At 38.8% G+C, this 19,719-nt stretch overlaps 1 protein-coding gene across 1 annotated transcript in view; it reads left to right on the top strand.

Moving 5' to 3' along the window:
- Positions 1-19,719, top strand: part of KCNH8 (potassium voltage-gated channel subfamily H member 8) — a 353,249-nt gene that overhangs the window by 98,898 nt on the left and 234,632 nt on the right. The window contains exon 2 of the mRNA XM_006192862.3: positions 3,749-3,982. Within this exon, the coding sequence (XP_006192924.2) occupies positions 3,749-3,982 (234 nt within the window). The remainder of the gene's footprint in view (positions 1-3,748; positions 3,983-19,719) is intronic.

The following is a 19,719-nucleotide window of genomic DNA, read 5'->3' as shown; positions in this document are numbered from 1 at the left end:
CTTTTTTTTTTTTTTTTTTTTTTTTTTTTTTGCAGAGTATTTGCAGGAAGAATTAACTACCCCAAACACAGGATAATCCTTCTTGGAAACACACAGTTAGGGCAATTTGGGGAATCCTTCAGCGGCTTTTGTTAGAAACTTATTGTAGCTCTGAGAGATGGCTCTTTTCTTATGTCCATAAACAATTATAAAGATGCTAAGGAAATTAATAAAAGAAGCAAGTCACTGAAAAATATGTAGAATGAAATGCTATAATCTGTGCTATAAGAATCAGGAAAAAAGACAGGCAGCATGTTGCATGAAGATACATGTATAAGCGGTGAAGACTATAAATTCGGGGTAATTATTAAAGAATTCAAGTTATGGGCTTTTTCTTTGAGGAAAGAGGGAAATACAATCAGTATCGTGTACATGGGGGTTTTCACTAGATAAGTGCTCCACTGGTGTTTAGTGTTGTTTTTACATACTGCTATTAAATCTTTTTTAAGGTATGTTATGTTTCCTACTTTCTGAAAACGGAGAAGGCAAAGTGACAAAACAGGGAAGAGAAAGCATACACTGAGTTGGTAAAAAAACAAAAACAAAACAGTATAATATATTAATCATAATAAAAGTCAATATATTTATCTCAGGCTGATGGATGTATCTTCATACTGTACTTTTTAAAAACTTAAGTACATGCCACGTGCAAGACACAACTATAAAATACAAGTCCTTACAAGGGGGTTGAAAGTGCAAAGAGGAGAAAAGGTATACCAGATAAATACTAATAGAACTATTGTAGCTACTTAAATATTAGGAAACTGGACTTCAGGGCAAGATGTGATGTTGTTTATTCTCTGTTTGCAACTCCTTTTTCTCCATTCGTCCTCTGAGCCTACTCCATCTGGGCATCTGCTCTGACCTTCCAGGACTTTTGTTACAAAATTTTTGCCTTATTCGTAGCTAATCCTTTTTGCAGCCCAGGATCTCCGATTTCTCCGCTCCAGTGGTACTTACTATCTGTGTACCACTGATTTGGGACTTATCATCTGCTGTGTCTTAATGTTACTGACATTCATGCATGTCTTTCGTTAAGCGGTAATATCCTAAAGCTAGAGACTTATACCTTATTTACCTCCTGCCCCCTCACCCTGGGACCTGCCATATGGTAGAACCGTGTCACCTGGCATATAGTACAAAGTCAACAAACATGTCAGTGGTCGGCTGAAAAATGGCTTCTGAAAACACATTAAAAGCTCTTTTGAGGGAGAGGGGAGGGTACAGCTCAAGTGGCAGAGCGCATGCTTAGCGTGCACAAGGTCCTGGGTTCATTCTCCAGTACCTCCTCCAAAAACACATAAACCTAATTACCTCCCCCTCACCCCCACCAGAACAAAATAATTAAATAATACAGTAACAAATAAATAAAATATATATATTTTTTAAAGGCTCTTTCAGGATGTTTGTATACTTTGCCAATACTATGCATTTATATTTTCTAAGCAAACTCTTAGAATGGCAGGAGGAAGAGACATTAGGGTTAGAATGGGACCCAGAGCTGAGTGGAGTTGGTGAGACTAAGACCATGGCCACCTCAGTAGAAGGGCGCCCCACTCTGGACCTCGCTGGGAACTCCTGTAGGTTCACAACTGATCTTTAAGAGCAGGGACTGCATCTAAGATATCTTTTTTTTTTTTTTTTTTTTGCCTCTGCACCTGGAACAAAGTCCAACACATAGTACACCATCAATAGATGCTTCTGCAAAGTGTGAGAGAATTAACCATTAGTCTTGGAAAATTTAATTCACTCTCATGGCCTCCAAGCAATCTGCCACTGAAGGCTTCCCAGTGTGGGTCTTAAGCTCTGGTTTCTCTGCCCAGGGAGAGGGTGACTGGGGCACAGAGAAGGGTCAGCCCAGCCCAGGCAGGATTCGGATGTTAGCAATAGGATTTGTGCTCTGGGCTTTGGAGCTGATTGGAGCAAAACTGAGTAGAGTGGATATGGTTTTGCCAGCTGACAATAGACTATGGAAACATGTAACAGATGTTTAAAAAGAGATGGGAAAGCCCATGGATCAGATCTTCAGTGCTTTCCTGCCAGCCACCGAGAAGTAGCTGGAATTCCTTTTTTCTCATGGCATAAAGATATGAAGCTGCTGCAAACCTCTTTTAAACATACTAGTTTTGAATAAGCAATACATAAAGCATATGGTATAAAATTCAAAGGATATAGTAGGAATATGGCAAAAATAAGTGTTCCTATCTTCTTTGCCCGTAGTTGCCCTATCTTAAGACATCTACAGTTACTAGGAATTTATTCCACTTGGTTTTAGGTGCACATAAATACTTCATATATGTGTATATATGTTTATATGGGTTTATATATTTTCAGACAGATAATTCTTCCAATAACATACTGTATTGAATCATGATTTGTTTTTATTTAACAACTTATGCTGTAGTTCTTTGCATTTTTATTCATTTTTTTATCATCTTTAAAATCCCAGCCTATAATATTATCTGGTTATACTGACAGTGTTCAACTTTAGTTTCATGAGTGAATGAATGAGTGATTTAATAATGGTCTCTAATTCATTCTGTACCTAATAGTCGCCCGCCAACACCTTTTGTACATGCCTTATCTTATACCCCATCTCCAATATGCATCTTTTTGCCTGTGAACATCCCTCTAAGTTCATCTCAAAAAATCTGTCCTCAGGAACAGTCCCCAAATATTGCCTCTCAGGCTCTCCTCCAGGAGTTATCTCTAAGCACTTAACAATCATCTTATTTTTGTTCGTCCTCTGATTCTTAGTTATTAATGCAATAGTCATAAGATGTGAATAATATTCTTAATAATAAGTTTCGAGTACTTATTTGTGCCAGACACTTTACTAAGCACCTTATATGCATTTCTCATTAATCCCTGCAACACACCTATAAAGTAAGTAACAGCATCACCCTCGTAGCATACATGTCAGTGCCCCTCCGGTATCTCCTTGATTCAGCCTTAAGTTCACAAGCAGACCATTTCCTTATACGCCAGTGGGTTCTAGCATTGTGCTGCCCAAGGGACCTCCGGAGAGTGTACTCAGCCCAAGTGCGTAGACCAAAGTGACAACATACTGACAACCTGGAAGTGACCCTAACCAGTGGGATATAGACACTGGTGGATCAATACCCCAGCTTTTTCTCTGGTCAGTGGGAACATTTTGAGCTGTGTTCTTCCCAGACATGTCCACGATCCTCTGTTGCCCATCGCTGTAAACCCCTTCCTACCTCACCCTCCATTACCTTTCCTCCCTCCCCACTTCCTTACTTCATAGAATCACCTGCCAAATAAACTACTTACACTCGAATCCTTGTCTCAGAGTCTTCTTTGGGGGAAATCAAACCTAAGGAAACAGGTTTAGAATGTGTGAGTTAAGTGGCAGATTCAAGAAAAGAACCAGAAGCTGTGCTCAAAAGCACCACACCTCACTGCTAGGTAGGTGGTAAGTGTTTCAAAGCAGATCGCTGGATACTGTGTTCCCTCCATGGTGTGTTTCAAAATGCAAGCCAGAGTCAGAGCTTAATGCGTACTTCTGCTGGCCAACGCCATCTTATGTTTTGAGGTGTCTCTTTTCCACCCGAGCACATCAGGACATGCATTTTAGGTAACCTTAGCTAAACACAGGTGCTCCTCATTTGCTACCGAAACTCTTGATTTACAAAGAATTTCTCATGCTTGTTTACTTGTTGACTGTCTTCTTCTTCTTGTTCTACAGACAGTAATTTCATCCTCGCCAACGCCCAGGTGGCTAAGGGTTTCCCCATAGTCTACTGTTCTGATGGCTTCTGTGAACTTGCTGGATTTGCCCGAACAGAGGTCATGCAGAAGAGTTGCAGCTGCAAATTCTTATTTGGAGTTGAAACCAACGAGCAACTGATGCTTCAGATAGAAAAGTCGCTGGAGGAAAAAACAGAATTCAAAGGCGAAATTATGTTCTATAAGAAGAACGGTGAGTTGGTTCTCTTTGATTGGTGCTCCTTGGACAGTTGTGAAAGATCAGCCTCTTTCAACTCCCACTGGAGAAATTGCTCCATTACGCCCATCAAGGCCTAATGATATTTCACATAAATACAGTCTATTATTGAAGATCCCCGAATGACTTGGATGATGGCCTTGTTTTAGCCGTTAGCAGCATAAACTACCTGCAAATTTAGCCTTAGAATTAGGATTATTCAATGTCAGTATATTAACTGAGCTAATACATGTTAAAATAAAGTGTATTACTATTATATTGTGGTCATTCTTAAAATATATTACATATGATGGTTGTTAATATACTAACAGATGAGCTTCTGTGCAGAGTTAGTTTTCTAAACGTTATGCCTTTAAGAACCACATCTCAGCGTCAGTCATTAAGGACAGAGATCTGAGTGTTCGCTGGCAGAAAAAGAAGTTAATTTAAGGGTAATCAGCATAGGGATTTTCTCTTCCAGGTCCGTGACCACAAAGCCTTTCTCACTACTGTTTAATTCTAGAGACAAAATTAAGAGACACGTGGTGTCTCAGGGTGGGAGTAAATTTACCTGGACTGGGGAAATATTAAGTGTTTTCTTGTGGCTGCAGTTTTGTGACTCTCTTCTAAATGAAAAAGTATCTGGGGGTGGGTGTGTTTTCTGCGGTGCTTGAGTCCTGTGTAGGAATAGGTATCATTATCCTGTGGGCTGTGGTAGAGGGGGTGAGTCCAGGAGGCGTTATGTTGAGGAAATGCTAGATCAAAAATAAGAACAGAGGTGGTGGGGGAGGAGTAGAGCTCAGTGGTAGAGCACACAGTTAGCATGCACAAGGTCCTGGGTTCAATCCCCAGTACCTCCATCAAAAAAAAAAAATGAGGACAAACTATCATTTTCCATTTTCTAAAATTCTCTTTCTTTCATAGTTTCCTGTGTAGTAACACAGCCCCCAGAGTTTTAGCCGAGCACGTGCTGCCAAGCTGAAGAATCTATTCCCCAGCCTTCTTCGCAGTTAGGTTGGGCATGTGGCTAAGTTCTGGCCAATGATATGTTAGAGGGAGTTATTTCTGCCACTTCTGGGTCAAACCCATAAAAAATGAATTGTTTGCCCTCCGGTTTCTCTTCTCCTTTCCCATGGTGGTGTGGACTGAACTGTGGCCCTTCAAATTTTATCTATTGAAACCCTAACCCCCAATGTGACTGTATTTGGAGATAGAGCCTTAAAAGAGCTAATTAAGGTTAAATGAGGTCATAAAGATGGGGCCTTAATCCAGTATGACTGGTGACCTAGTATGAAGAGGAAGAGACACCAGGGATACTTGTACATAAAGGAAAGGTGTAATGGAAATACAGCGAGAAGATAGCAGCCTACAAGCCAGGGAGAGAGGCCTCACCTTGATCTTCAACTTCCAGCCTCCAGAATTGTAAGAGAATAAATTCCTGTCATTTCCTGCCCAGTTTGTGGTATTTTGTTATGACAGCCCCAGTAAACTCATAGGTGTGGGTCAGAATGTAAAGGTGAGGCTGGAAAGCCAGCTTCAACCATTTGTCAAGGACAGTACTGCAGAGGAATGCAGAGCAACAATAGGTAGGGAGCCTGGGTGTTGTTTAGGTCCACCTTTCCCATCTTAGCCAAAGGCACATCCAGTTCTACCTTGTTTGAATCACTATATTTTTAGGTCTTTTTGTGGCAACATTTAAACTGTACCCTAATTCAAGGTCCTCAGCGTCAGCACTATGAACATTTTGGGCCTGTAATTCTTTGTTGTGGCAGTTGTCCTGGGCATTGTAGATAATGAGCAGCACCTCTGGCCTCTGTCTCTTGCATTTAGTCGTTAGCATTAGGGCCATTTTCAGGCAGAGCTATAGGAGCCTGAACATGGGAACTTTGTCCCCTTTTGAAAGTTATTTGTCCTTGGAGGACATTCCTTGATGATGTGGATTTTGGATACACAGTAGTCATGAAGTATTGGAGAGCACTCCTCTGGGGAGAACAGTGTATCCCAATTTGGCACCAGGAACACAGTTCAGACCATAGTGTCCCTCCCAGTGTCAGTAGATAAAGCCTACGTAGCCAATATGATAAAACAAAAGGATTCTGGCTCTATCTAATTATACTGCAATCACTACAAAGAAGGCCTGAGATGAAAGGAAATAGAGACGATCACAGAGAATGCTGACTGTGACAAAATGTAGAATGTGGCAGTGATAAAACTGCCACCCGGGGAGCAAAGGGAGAGGCTTTGTCTGAAATATCCGCTGACTGTGGACTTGTCCTTCTTAAGACAGGCACCTTGTACAGGCCTCTCCAAATCCATTTGTGTTTCTTCCTTTTTAAGCCTTCTCAAAATATTACAAAGTGGCACCTCTGAGAAAGGTTTATTTTGGCCAAGGAGGAGACGTTAGGTGGCAAGGCCTATGGAGGGAGACTTTGGAGGCCAGATAAGTAGAAATGGGGAGCAGAAGGTGGGAGTGAGCCCCCCAAAGACTTTCCTGAGCCCAATTTTTTATAAAGATGCCTGCAACTTTGGACCCCTTTGGATGGAAATCATTAAAGGCACCAAGAAAGAATAAGGTTTTTCAAAGTTAAGCAGTAATTAAGAAGACAACTAGTTTCACTGATAAGCAGACTTTGCAGACTTTTCTTGGTCTAAAGTAGAGACTTAGTAAGAGTTTTTACTTGTATGTTCAGGAGTTGGCAGTTCTCATTTTTATCCTGTCTCTAGAGGTTGTCCACGTTCTACTTATGTGTCAGAACTAGTATCATTAAGATGCCTTTTCAGAAAGCTGTCCCCTCTGCTTCTGTTGATCTACAAAAGGCATTAACCATGGTGGTTCCGGACACATTTGCTTGGCTGCCCTCACCAAGGGTAACCATTTTATCAATTTGGTGTTTATCCTGTCATGGTTTTTTTCCCTAGTTTAAGCAATTCTTCCATCTGTGTGGTTCCCGCCTTTTCTTACACACAGCATGCTTTGCACACTGCTCTAGACCTTGTAGAACAGCATGTACTGGGTGGCCGTCGCCCATTCTTTCTCACAGCTGCTTCATACTATATCACGTGGCTCCATCACAGTCAACTCGGTAACCCCCTACCAATGGACACGTGTCTTCCCTCTAGAATGCGACCTGTTTTCTTTGCTATTTTTGTCTCTCGTAAGTACTACTGTTGTTACTCAGAAAGTTTTGTTATTTTTTTAAAGTTATCTTCTACGTGAGATTTTTTTTTACATGTTTTTACTGAGTTTTAGTCAGTTTACAATGTTGTGTCAAATTCCAGTGTAGAGCACAATTTTTCAGTTATACATGCACATACATATATTCATTGTCACATTCTTTTTCACCGTGAGCTACCAAAAGATCTTGTATATATTTCCCTGTGCTATACAGTATAATCTTGTTTATCTATTCTGCATATGCTTGTCAGTATTTACAAATTTTGAAATCCCAGTCTGTCCTTTCCCACCCCCTGCCCCCTTGGCAACCACAAGTTTGTATTCTATGTCTGTGAGTCTGTTAATGTTTTGTATTTATGTTCTTTTTTTTTTTAGATTCCACATATGAGCGATCTCATATGGTATTTTTCTTTCTCTTTCTGGCTTACTTCACTTAGAATGACATTCTCCAGGGACATCTATGTTGCTGCAAATTGCATTATTTTGTCATTTTTTACAGCTGAATAGTATTCCATGTATAAATATACCATTTCTTCTTTATCCACTCATCTGCTGTTGGACATTTAGGATGTTTCCATGCCTTGGCTATTGTAAATAATGCTGCTATGAACATTGGGGTGCAGGTGTCATTTTGAGGTAGGGTTCCTTCTGGATATATGCCCAGGAGCAGGATTCCTGGGTCATATGGTAAGTCTATTCCTAGTCTTTTGAGGAATCTCCACACTATTTTCCACAGTGGCTGCACCAAACTACATTCCCACCAGCAGTGTAGGAGGGTTCCCTTTTCTCCACAGCCTCTCCAGCATTTGTTATTTGTGAATTTTTGAATGATGGCCATTCTGACTGGTGTGAGATGAAAATTAGATTTGGTAGATATTTTCAGAGCATTACACCCCCCAAAAATAGGATATACATTCTTTTCAAGTGCACATGGAACATTTTCTAGGATTGATCATGTACTTGGGCACAAAAGAAGCCTCAACAATTCTAAGAAGATAGGAATTATCTCAAGCATCTTTACTGACTGCAATGCCATGAAACTAGAAATCAGCTACAGAGAAACAAAGGAGAAAAAAAGGAAAGCATGGAGATTAAACAATATGCTATTAAAAAAGCCAATGGGCCAATGAAATCAAAATTGAAATTAAAAAATACCTTGAGATAAATGAAAATGAAAACACAACCACACAAAATTTATGGGATGCAGCAAAGGCAGTGCTAAGAGGGAAGTTTATAGCGATACAGGCCTTCCTCAAAAAAAGAGAATAATCTCAAATAAACAATCTAACCCATCAGCTAAAATAATTAGGAAAAGAAGAGCAAAAAGCCCAAAAGTCAGCAGAAGGAAGGAAATAATAAAGATCAGGGAGGAAATAAGTAAAATACAGATTAAAAAACAAGAGATGTTTGTTTATATTATATAATCCCACTTTTTTTTTCATTGAAGTACAGTCAATTGCAATGTGTCAGTTTCTGGTGTACAGCACAATGTCTCAGTCATACATATACATATATATATTTGTTTTCATTTTTTTTCATTAAAGGTTATTACAATACATTGAACATAGTCCCCTGTGCTATACAGAAGAAACTTCTTTTAATCTATTTTTTTATATAGTGGCTAACATTTGTGAATCTCAAACTCCCAAATTTATCCCTTCCCATCCCCTTTCCCCAGTAACCATAAGATTGTTTACTAAGTCTGCAAGTATGAAGATTCCTCAAAAAACTAAAAATAGACTTACCTTGTGATCCAGCAATCCCACTTTTGGGTATATACCCAGAGGGAAGTCTAATGTGAAAAGATACATGCATCCCATTGTTCATCAGCAGCCCTATTTACATTAACCAAGACAGGGAACCAACCTAAATGTCCATCAACAGATGACTGGATAAAGAAGTTGTGAGATATTTATACAATGAAATACTACTCTGCCATAAAAATGAATACAATAATGCCATTTGCAGGAACATGGATGGACCTAGAGATCATCATTCTGAATGAAGTAAGCCAGAAAGAGACAGAAAAAACACCATGTGATAGCACTCATATGTGGAATCTAAAAAAAAAAAGGGGGCACTATTAACTCATCTGCTCATCTGCAAAACAGAAACAGACTAGCAGACATAGTAAACAATCTTATATAATCCCCTTTTAGATGATTTTGGTCTTCATTTCCTGTCATAAGCAGTGTTCTTCTTAGCTAGGAGATACTTCTCCTTCCTTTTCCCTTCCATGAGCTAATTTAATGTCTTTTCAGTATCAGTTCATATCTATAAGACAGTCAGCAAGCATGGTCTGCTTTCCTGAGTGTCTCCCTGAGTTCCTCTCTCACGTCTTCCAGAGTTATGTTTACATTGTCAGAGCAGACAATTCACGTATTTTGTCACTCTTATCCTCCTTCGTTTAACCTTTTTTTATTGAAGTATAGTCAGTTTACAATGTTTTATCAATTTCTGGTGTATAGCATAATTCTTCAGTCATACATGAACATACATATATTTGTTTTCATATTCTTTTTCACCATAGGTTACTACAAGATTTTGAATATGATTCCCTGTGCTATATAGTATAAACTTGTTGTTATCTATTTTATGTATATATCTGTTAGTATCTGCAAATCCTGAACTCCCAATTTATCCCTTCCCACCCCCTTTCCCCACTGGTAACTGTAAGTTTGTTTTCTATGTCTGTGAGTCTGTTTCTGTTTTGTAAATAAGTTCATTTGGCTTTTCTTTTTTTTTTTTTTTTTAGATTCCACATATAAGTGATATTTCATCTTAATGCTACAGTGAAATATGCTTAGTGATCGCCATATATTCCATCCTAAAGCTTCTCCAATCATGTCTTGGTTGTCAAAGCTTGTTCCCTGAAGCATCCCAGGAAGAGCTCATGGGATCATTTTCCCTGAGCGTTTGCATGTTAATAACCATGTAACTGTGGGCTTTATAACTGCACATCAATTTAGCTGAAAATCAAACCTTTGATTCTTATTTTCTTTACTTTCATATCTCAGTTGTGTTATTCTCTTGTGTACTGACATAGAGTATTGTTTTACCCTAGAAGTGCTGTTCATTAAGTGATGTTGTGTTTTGTCCAGGATGTTTGGTGAACTTATTTTATTTCATATTTCATTTCATTTCTTTATTTCATTTTATTTCACTCCCGCATTTTTACTGGAATATATCTTGGCATAGACCTGGGTCAGCAAAGTTTTTCTTTGTAAATATTATATATTCTACAGACACTGCAGTCTATGTTGCAAGTACCCATCTCTCTTATAGTGTGAAAGCAACCCTAGAAAATATGTAAGTGAAAAGCTGTGACTGTCTTCAAATAAATATTTTATTTATAAAAACAGAAGATGGGCTAGATTTGGCCTGCAGGCCACAGTTTACTGATATAGAGAGGGGTCAAATTTTCCATCTGATATATGGTATACCCTGTAGTATTTATGTTTAAGTCCCTTTTACTTGGCAAATTTTTTCTTGACTTTTAATCATCATTGTTCTGTTCTATCGCTTTGAGTGTCCTCTTCACAAGCACCTATTACATGTATGTTGGGTCTTCTTTGCTTGTTTTTCTTATACCTATCACTTTCTCTTTTTCATTTCTTTTCTTTTTTCTCTTTCAATTTTTCACCTTGTGCAATTTATTTCCTTTCCTTTACTTTTGTGGTATCTATTCACACTTGAATTTCTTCTCTGTAAGTATTGAGTTCTTTATCTTTCATTTATATTTGCTCCTGAGCTCAGTTAGCTTATATTATTTCTATCATTCTTTTGCCTAATATCTTACTTAGAGCTGCCATCACAAAGTACCATAGACTGGGTGACTTAAACAACAGAAATTTATTTTTCCTTACAATTCTGAGGGCTAGAGGCCCCAAATCAAGGTGTTGGCAGGATTGGTTTCTTTGAAGCCTCACTCCTTGGCTTGTAAATGGCTGTCTTCTTCTCTCTGTGTCTTCAAGTGGTCCTCCCTTTGTGTCTCTTTGTCCTAATCTCCTCTTTGTAGAAGGACACCGGTCATATTAGATTAGGTGGCCCACCCCTATGACTTCATTTTAAGTTAATAACCTCTTTAAGGACCCCCATCTCCAAAAACAGTCACATTCTGAACTAATAGGGGTTGGGGCTTCAGCATATGAATTTGAAGGGATATAATTCATCACCTAACACCTGGTCATATTATTTCTGAATCTTTCTAAATCAAGTGTACTATGTATGCTGTTGTTTTGGAGTTTGTAAATGTTTCTTAATTACTTTTTACTTATTCTGAAATATTTGGGCTTTGTGTGCTTCTGAAATATTTGAGGTGTGTCTTTATATTCTATCTCTATACTCAGATAGTTTTTCTCTTTTTTGTGTGCATATATATGTATTTTTTTATTGAAGTATAATCAATTTACACTATTGTGTCAATTTCCAGACAGATGTTCTCTTTATCTTCTCTGTCATCCTTTTCAGTTGTCATGTTTGAATAAGATGCATTTTTCTCAACTTTAAGAATATTGGAAATAGAGGTGTGCTGGGAGAACTTACCTAAATCTATGGTTGCTTTTGTCATTACCAAAAGGTGCTTTTTTGGGTTTTTTTTGTTTGTTTGTTTGTTTTTTAATTCCTTCTCCATATAGCTATGCTTTGCTGCTTTTTGAGTTAGGTCTCCTCTCTTTGCAAGGGCCTCTTTCACACTGGTATTTGAAACATTTCCTTTCTTTACCTTGATTTTCCTGCTTTGACCAAGCAGGGCTCTGGTTCCAGCAGTTTCTCCTCAGTATAGTTCTATACCTCAGTGAGCGCTATATTTCCAATAAAGAATTTCTGTTGAATTTTCTGAGTGCATTGGAGGCTCAGGCAACCCCAGTACCATCCTGTCTTTCTGTAACTTATTTCACTCACCTTCAAACTAGGGACTGTGGAACTCTCTGCTGGTTTTAGTTGTTTTCAGGTCTGTGTGTGGAATTGTCTACTTGCAGAGAATTTCTTCTTTGGGGAGTAGATACCTGTTGACAGATTATGAGGTCCCAAGCTCCTAGGGCTATTAGAAGCCTACTTTCCTGCCTTTTTTTTTTCCTCTGCAGCTGCTGTTCCTTCAAGGATCTAGCCTCTTAGTTGGTACTGCTCATCATCCTGTATTCTCAGGTTTGTGGGGACACATTGTCATCTAGTTTTGTTGACACTGTATTTTTGAGATTTCTAATTTTGCTGTCTTCATTACTTAAATTTTGTAAAATGTTTGGGAATATTTCAAAAACAAAGTCTTCATTGCCACTGCTATATTTTAAATAATCTCTTTAGACAAAGTATAATGGCACTAGATATATAAACCCAATTTTTTGTGTCTCTTCCTTCTTTTTCTCTAAGTTGCCATTTGCATGGATGGGTGATGCAGAGTTTATCTAAACTCATGGCATAGTGGTAGAAAGGGTCCCCCTAGTGCCTTATGTACTCACTGATTCATGCCTGGACCATCTGTCTGATGCTCCCTTCACTAGCATGTACAGCTGAGTTTTGTGGCTGGTGGTGCTCCTTAAATGACTGCACCTCCTCTTAGCTCTTTTTTTCTAGAGTGTTTATTTTTATTTATTTTTGATTGAAGTATAGTTGATTTACAATGTTGTGTTAGTTTCTGGTGTACAGATAGTGATTCAGTTATATATAAACATATATATATTCCTTTTCATGTTCTTTTTCATTATAGGCTATTACAAGGTATTGAATATAGTTCTCTGTGCTATACAGTAGGCCCTTGTTGTTTATCTGTTTTATATGTAGTATTAATTTCTGCAAATCTCGAAATCCCAATTTATTTTGTTGATTTACCCCAATAAATTGGGAGGTCATCTTAGCTCTTGAAACCACTGTAGATCTCTCCTAATTTTTGCCTCCTCTTTCATCATTATGCCACTAGTCAAGGCATTCACTCTTGTCTTCCACCTTCTGTATTGCTAGTCTTGGGAGGAGGATGGCTACCTTAAGTGAGCACTCCTGTCCTTCACATGTAGAAGCAGAGGACATCTCTTCATACACTTCAGCACCGTTTATGCCATCACATTTCCTCAAAAGTGGGCAGCCACCTTCATGGTGATAAAGAGGTAGCTTGACAAGCAGTTTCTCTCAAGACTCTCAAAGAGAAGGTCAAAGGTCTCTTCTGCTTTCAATGTCTCCAGAAACTATCAAAACACTATTGGGTATAAGATAAGTTCCCAGAATGTATTGTGCAACATGGGAAATAGAGCCCGTATTTTGTGACAACTGTAAATGGAAGGTAGCCTTTAAATTTTTATTAAAAACATGAAGTAAAAGAAGGAAAAAAATAAAAATAGAATAACCCAAAAGGAAAAAAGCCAAACAGCTTCTCCCTGCTTCAAAGCTGTGAAACCTCACAGCGACGAGATTGTCTCCGCTTCCTCTACTCTTTCTCACAACCCCTCAGGCTGAGAATGGACAAGCTGGACAACATGTCATACCATATTTGCCTCCTTCCTAACTCTGGCTTCATGGTTAAATGCTAATGGTAGAAAATTGGATCATCTCTGGAAGACCATCCTTTTTGGATCTACAAACCCCAACCTTTGTATGCTCATCTTAGCATATCTTCTCTACTGAAAGCTTATCTTTCAAGCCCATTTTTATTTTAAACAGATTCAACAGGAAGAGAAATGCTGCAAGATAACAAAGATTTAAGAAGAAAATCAAAACGTGTAGTTAATTTTGCAAACATATTATCCTAATATACTGGTTTGCTAGGGCTGTTGTACAACATACCACACACTGAGTGGCTTAAACAACAGAAATTGATTGTATCACTGTTCTGGAGGCTAGAAGTCTGAGAGCAAGAAGTCAGTTGGGTGGGTTTCTCCTGAGGGTTGAGAGGAAGAATCAGTTCCATGCCTCTTCCCTAGCTTCTGATGGTTTTCTGGCAATCCTTGATGTTCCTTGGTTTGTAGAAGCATCACCCAAATCTCTGCCTTCATCTTCAGATGCTGTTCTCCCTGCATGAGTATCTGTGTCCAGATTTCCCCATTTTATAAAGACACCAGTGTTATTGGATTCGTGCTCACCCTAGTGGCCTCAAGTTACTTCCATAAAGACTCTGTCTCCAAATCAGGTTACATTCTGGGGTACTGGGGGTTAGGACTTTAACGTATCTTTTTGGGAGGGCCAAAATTCAACCTATAACAACACCTGGTTACATTCACATTAAACAGATTACAATTTAAATCACCCACCCAAGATTGTAAATAAAGAAGCCAGGATATATAAAAATCTTCTGACTGTAAGGATCTTACTCTTAAAGCATTGATTTTCTGTGAAAGTGGGGATGGTACCACTTCCTAGGAGCATTCTGCAAATCTCTGGGGGTGTTTGACTCCAAATTAGGGGTGCTTTTGCCATTTAATGGGCAGGAGTCAGGGGGGCTAAATATACTGTAATATATAGGATAGTCTTACAATTGAGCAATTTGTCCAGTGCTTTGCTTTGCTTTGCTTTCCTTTCCTTTCTTTTTCTTTCCTTCCTTCCTTCCTTCCTTCCTAGCCTTATTGAAGTATAACTGATATATAAAACATTTCACACATTTAACGTATATACCTTGATGAGTTTGGATATAACATAAAACCACTGCCACAGTCAAGGTACTAAACATATCCATCACCTCTAAAAAGGTCCTGTGTTCTTTGTGGGTTTTTCTTTGTTTGTTTGTTTTTTGTGAAAAAAAAAAAAAAACACTTAACACGAGATCTATCCTCTTAACATTATGTTAAGTAAAATAAGCCACTTACGGAAGGACAAATACAATGGCAATTGACAAGGGTTGAGCTGAGGGGGAGATGGAGAATTGATGCTCAACGGATGTAAAGTTTCATTTATGCAAGATGAGTACATTGTAGCGATCTGCTGAACAGCATGGTACCAATGGTTAACAATACAGCATTGTGCACTGCATGACTTCCTAATGCCCTGTCGGTCTTTCCAGGAAGTAGAACACTGGTTTCTAATTACCTGAGCTTAGAATTTAACACACACTGTTGTTTGAAAGGCTTTAATTTCCCACTGAATTTCCAAGAGTAAAACCATAGTGTAACGAGAGAAGATTGAACTTTATCTTGTTTAGAGCTTCACCATTTCAGAAAATCTTGTCACTGACTCACAATTCTTGTCACAGATGCAACACATCTGCATGGGCTTTGCAGTCGGAGCTACTGCCTTCGCGTGATTCTGCACATTGGTCCAATTATCCAACTGCTCTATTATATCTTCTGTTGTAGTCAGTCACACCTGAGCATCTCATGTGGACATGCACTTAATTTTATCAGGCACAACTTCACTTTTACTTTTGTTATATTACTGTTAATAATATAGGATGTCATTTTCTGAAAATAATGTACATTAACAGCAGGCAAGTTTTATTGGTTCAATTCTTCAGTTTTAAAAAGAAAAAAGGGAAATATAAGAGTTTGTTACAAAAGGGAATCTTGAGTCTGATAAGGTTGTGGATAACTCTCTTAACTCACAGACTCATTCCCATGTCACCTTTAAGATTTGTCATTTATTTCCATGTACCTACGAGTTATTGCTTGCTCATTGATGGTTTTCTTTAAGTTGACACTTTTAATTTTTTCTCAAATTACAAGCAAAGGAAAACTAAATCACCACCCCTAATGGAAAACTGGGATCACTAACCTCAAACAGAAGGTAGCCATGAATAAATCCACAGTGAAAACAGTTATTAAGCATTTGAAATTAACAAAAAGTACGCCATGAAATCTAAGTAATAATAAATCTAATTGATTATATTTCGCCAAGCAGCACATATGTTATTTTATTTTGATTTTTCTAATAACACGTCAAGGTAAATATGAATTATCTCATATTTACAGGTGAGGAAACAGTGATGCAGAGAAATGAATACCTTGTCATTGTCCCGATAGTTCTCTCTCATTCACGTATTTGCTCACTGATGCAATTCACATTTCTTTACTTAATTTTCTCATGATATGGTAAAATGTCTAGAAAAATTAATACCGAGGAGAAGAGAGTCCAAGATATTGGTCTAGGAAGATCTCAAACTCATCTCTTTCCATGGACACACCAAATCTACAGCTACAGCTGAGTCATTTTGTTCTTCAAAAGATCTGAAAATCACTTCTCCACAACAAAGATTAGAAGGACCACACCGAGATGGGTAGGAGAGGCAGAGACACAGTCTTGGCCAAAACCCCACCCCCAACATGATGACACACATTGGGGATGGATCTCCCCAATCCAGCACTTCTGGAAGAACTAGGGGTTGGTGCCCCACATCAGACCTTGGACCCCTGGGAGCTGCACCAGAGAGACAAGCCCAGAATGCCTGGCTTAGAAAACCAACAGGGCTTCTGTTCAAGGGACCTAAAGTCCTATAAGAAACTGAGATTTTCCCTTTTAAGGGGTTCGCATACAATCTCATGCATCCTAAAACACAGTGAAAAACTCAGCAGTTTGAAGAGCATCTAGACCACATGTAAAGGAGACTCATTTGCTAACCTAAAAGCATATGCTGAAAGGGTGAGGGACAGCTGAAGCTCTCCCTGGAGACAGACGTGCTGGCTGATGCCATTGTCACCCTCTCCACCTGCCCTATGAGCACACCTCTCGCCACTTTGCCAAGACAGGCAGGGGTCAGGGGTCTAGGCACAATCCTGCTGCCTTGCTGAAACCAGAGGATGCAGGTAGTTGCAGTGTTCCCCCACTTCCTAGATGCAGTTGGCGAGCATGAATGTCAGGGCATTGCCTTGCTCCCAGCCTAAAGCCAGCACATGCACACAAGCAAAGCATTTTCCTGCTGCACTGCTAAAATCCACAGGTGTGCACAGTCCAGACATTTTCCCACTGCCTTTCTGAAGTGGGCAAGTGTGCCCCATCGCCTACACTCCTCAGCTGCCTTGCCAAAGACAGCACATGTGCACAGTCCACACAGGGGACACCTCTTTGATCCCCTGGCCCTGGTGGCCAAGGAGGTCAAAGTTACTGAAGCTCCACAAGACTGTAACAATCAGAAGACAGTTCTTGTCAGGCCACCACCCCCCCCCCCCCAGGGAACGGCACTGACAGCAAACTAAAACACAACCCGTCTTTCTGTGAAAAATGCCCATTTACTTGTACTGGAGCTTCAGATGAGGAACAGGCTTCAAGTTTCCCCCACATGTGGGATCATAAGAGGTGCTCCAAGAAAATGTAAAAGGGGGACACCATCCTTCACATTCTTTCAGCCTTGCTACAGTGCAATGAGACGTTACAGAAAGGAGCTTATACACTCTTCTGGAGCCCTGATTTTTGCAACTATCACCCATGGGATACTTCCAGATCTCCTGAACTGGAAGCCAATAGGGATTTCAACTGTAGCCTCACAAGCCTCTATATATTTGCACATTTTTTTGTTTTTGTTTTTTCCCGTGGATCTATGGAAACATTTTTTTTTTACATTTTTTAATTGAGTTACAGTCATTTTACAATGTTGTGTCAAATTCCAGTGTAGAGCACAATTTTTCAGTTATACATGAACATACATATATTCATTGTCACTTTTTTTTTTGCTGTGAGCTACCACAAGATCTTGCATACATTTCCCTGTGCTATACAGTATAATCTTGTTTACCTATTCTGCATATGCCTGTCAGTATCTACAAATTTTGAACTTCCAGTCTGTCCCTTCCCACCCCCCTCCCCTTTGGCAACCACAAGTTTGTATTCTATGTCTATGAGTCTGTTTCTGTTTTATATTTATGTTCTTTTTTTTTTTTTTTTTTGGTTCCACATATTAGTGATCTCATATGGTATTTTTCTTTCTCTTTATGGCTTACTTCACTTAGAATGACATTCTCCAGGGACATCCATGTTGCTGCAAATGGTGTTATGTTGTCGGTTTTTATGGCTGAATAGTATTCCATTGTATAAATATACCATTTCTTCTTTATCCAGTCATCTGTTGATGGACATTTAGGCTGTTTCCATGTCTTGGCTATTGTAAACAATGCTGCTATGAACATTGGGGTGCAGATGTCATTTTGAAGTAGGGTTCCTTCTGGATATATGCTCAGGAGTGAGATTCCTGGGTCATATGGTAAGTCTATTCCTAGTCTTTTGAGGAATCTCCATACTGTTTTCCACAGTGGCTGCACCAAACTGCATTCCCACCAGCAGTGTAGGAGGGTTCCCTTTTCTCCACAGCCTCTCCAGCATTTGTGATTTGTGGACTTTTGAATGATGGCCATTCTGACTGGTGTGAGAATGGCCATCATTGTAGTTTTAATTTGCATTTCTCTGATAATTAGTGATACAAAGCATTTTTTCATGTGCCTATTAATCATTTGTATTTCTTCCTTGGAGAATTACTTGTTTAGGTCTTCTGCCCATTTTTGGATTGGGTTGTTTGTTTCTTTCTTATTAAGTCATGTGAGCTGCTTATATATTCTGGAGATCAAGCCTTTGTCAGTTTCATCATTAACGGAATGGGAGAAAATTTTTATATTTGCACACTTTAAAGTCTGCAGTCTTGGGGTCTGGCTTCTAAAACTAAGTGCTGAATGAGATTCCTCCCTTTGGGACACTGACATGACTCAACATACAGTCAATAAAGGAAACATATCCAGAATAAATCAGGGAGTTTAGATAATCACAAAAGTTTGAAAGACAACTAAGAGCTAAGGCAAGTTTGAGTAAGGTTCATTTTCTACATAAGGCCACTCCTTCAAGACTGGGCTAGATAACTATTTTCTCTAATGCACAGAAACAAGAGCAGAGGGCCAGGCAGAATGAAGAAACAGAGAAGTGTGTTCCAAACAAAAGAACAAGACAAAAACTCAGAAAAAAACCTTAATGATATGAAGATAGTTAATCTACCTGATGAAAAATTCAAAATATTAGTCATAAAGATGATCACAAACTTGGAAGAAGAATGGATAAACATGGTGAGAACTTAAACAAAGAGATAGAAAATATAAGAAAGTACCAAACAGACATTACAGAGTTGAAGAAAACAGTAACTGAACTGAAAAATACACCAGAGGAGTTCAATAGCAGACCAGTTTAAGCAGAAGAAAGGATGAATGACCTGGAAGACAAAATAATGGAACTCACCCATACAGAGCAACAAAAAGAAAATAACAAGTTAAATAAATGAAGATAACTTAAGAGATCTATGGAACAACACCAAGCAGAATAACATTTACATTAGAGGGGTCCCAGAGAAGTGATGAGAGAGAGAAAAGGAAACCTATTTGAAGAAATAATTGCTTGAAAACATCCCTAACCTAGAAAAATAAATAAACATTCATGTCCAGAAAACCCAGTCCCAAATAAGATGAACCCAAAGAGATCCAAAGTACATTATGATTAAAATGTCAAAAGTTTATACAGAGAAGCTTCAAAGCAGCAAGAAAAAAAAATTCTTACATATAAAGGAACTCCATAAGACTATCAACAGACTTTTCAACAGAAATCCTACAAGTCAAAAGAAGTGGCAGTGACATATTCAAATTGTGAAAGGAAAAATCTTCCTACCAAGAATACTCTA

Source organism: Camelus ferus, chromosome 1, assembly GCF_009834535.1.
Source record: "Camelus ferus isolate YT-003-E chromosome 1, BCGSAC_Cfer_1.0, whole genome shotgun sequence".
Lineage (NCBI taxonomy): Eukaryota > Metazoa > Chordata > Mammalia > Artiodactyla > Camelidae > Camelus > Camelus ferus.
The sequence above is the reverse complement of the archived record's forward strand: the minus strand, read 5'-3'. Positions and strand labels throughout refer to the sequence as shown.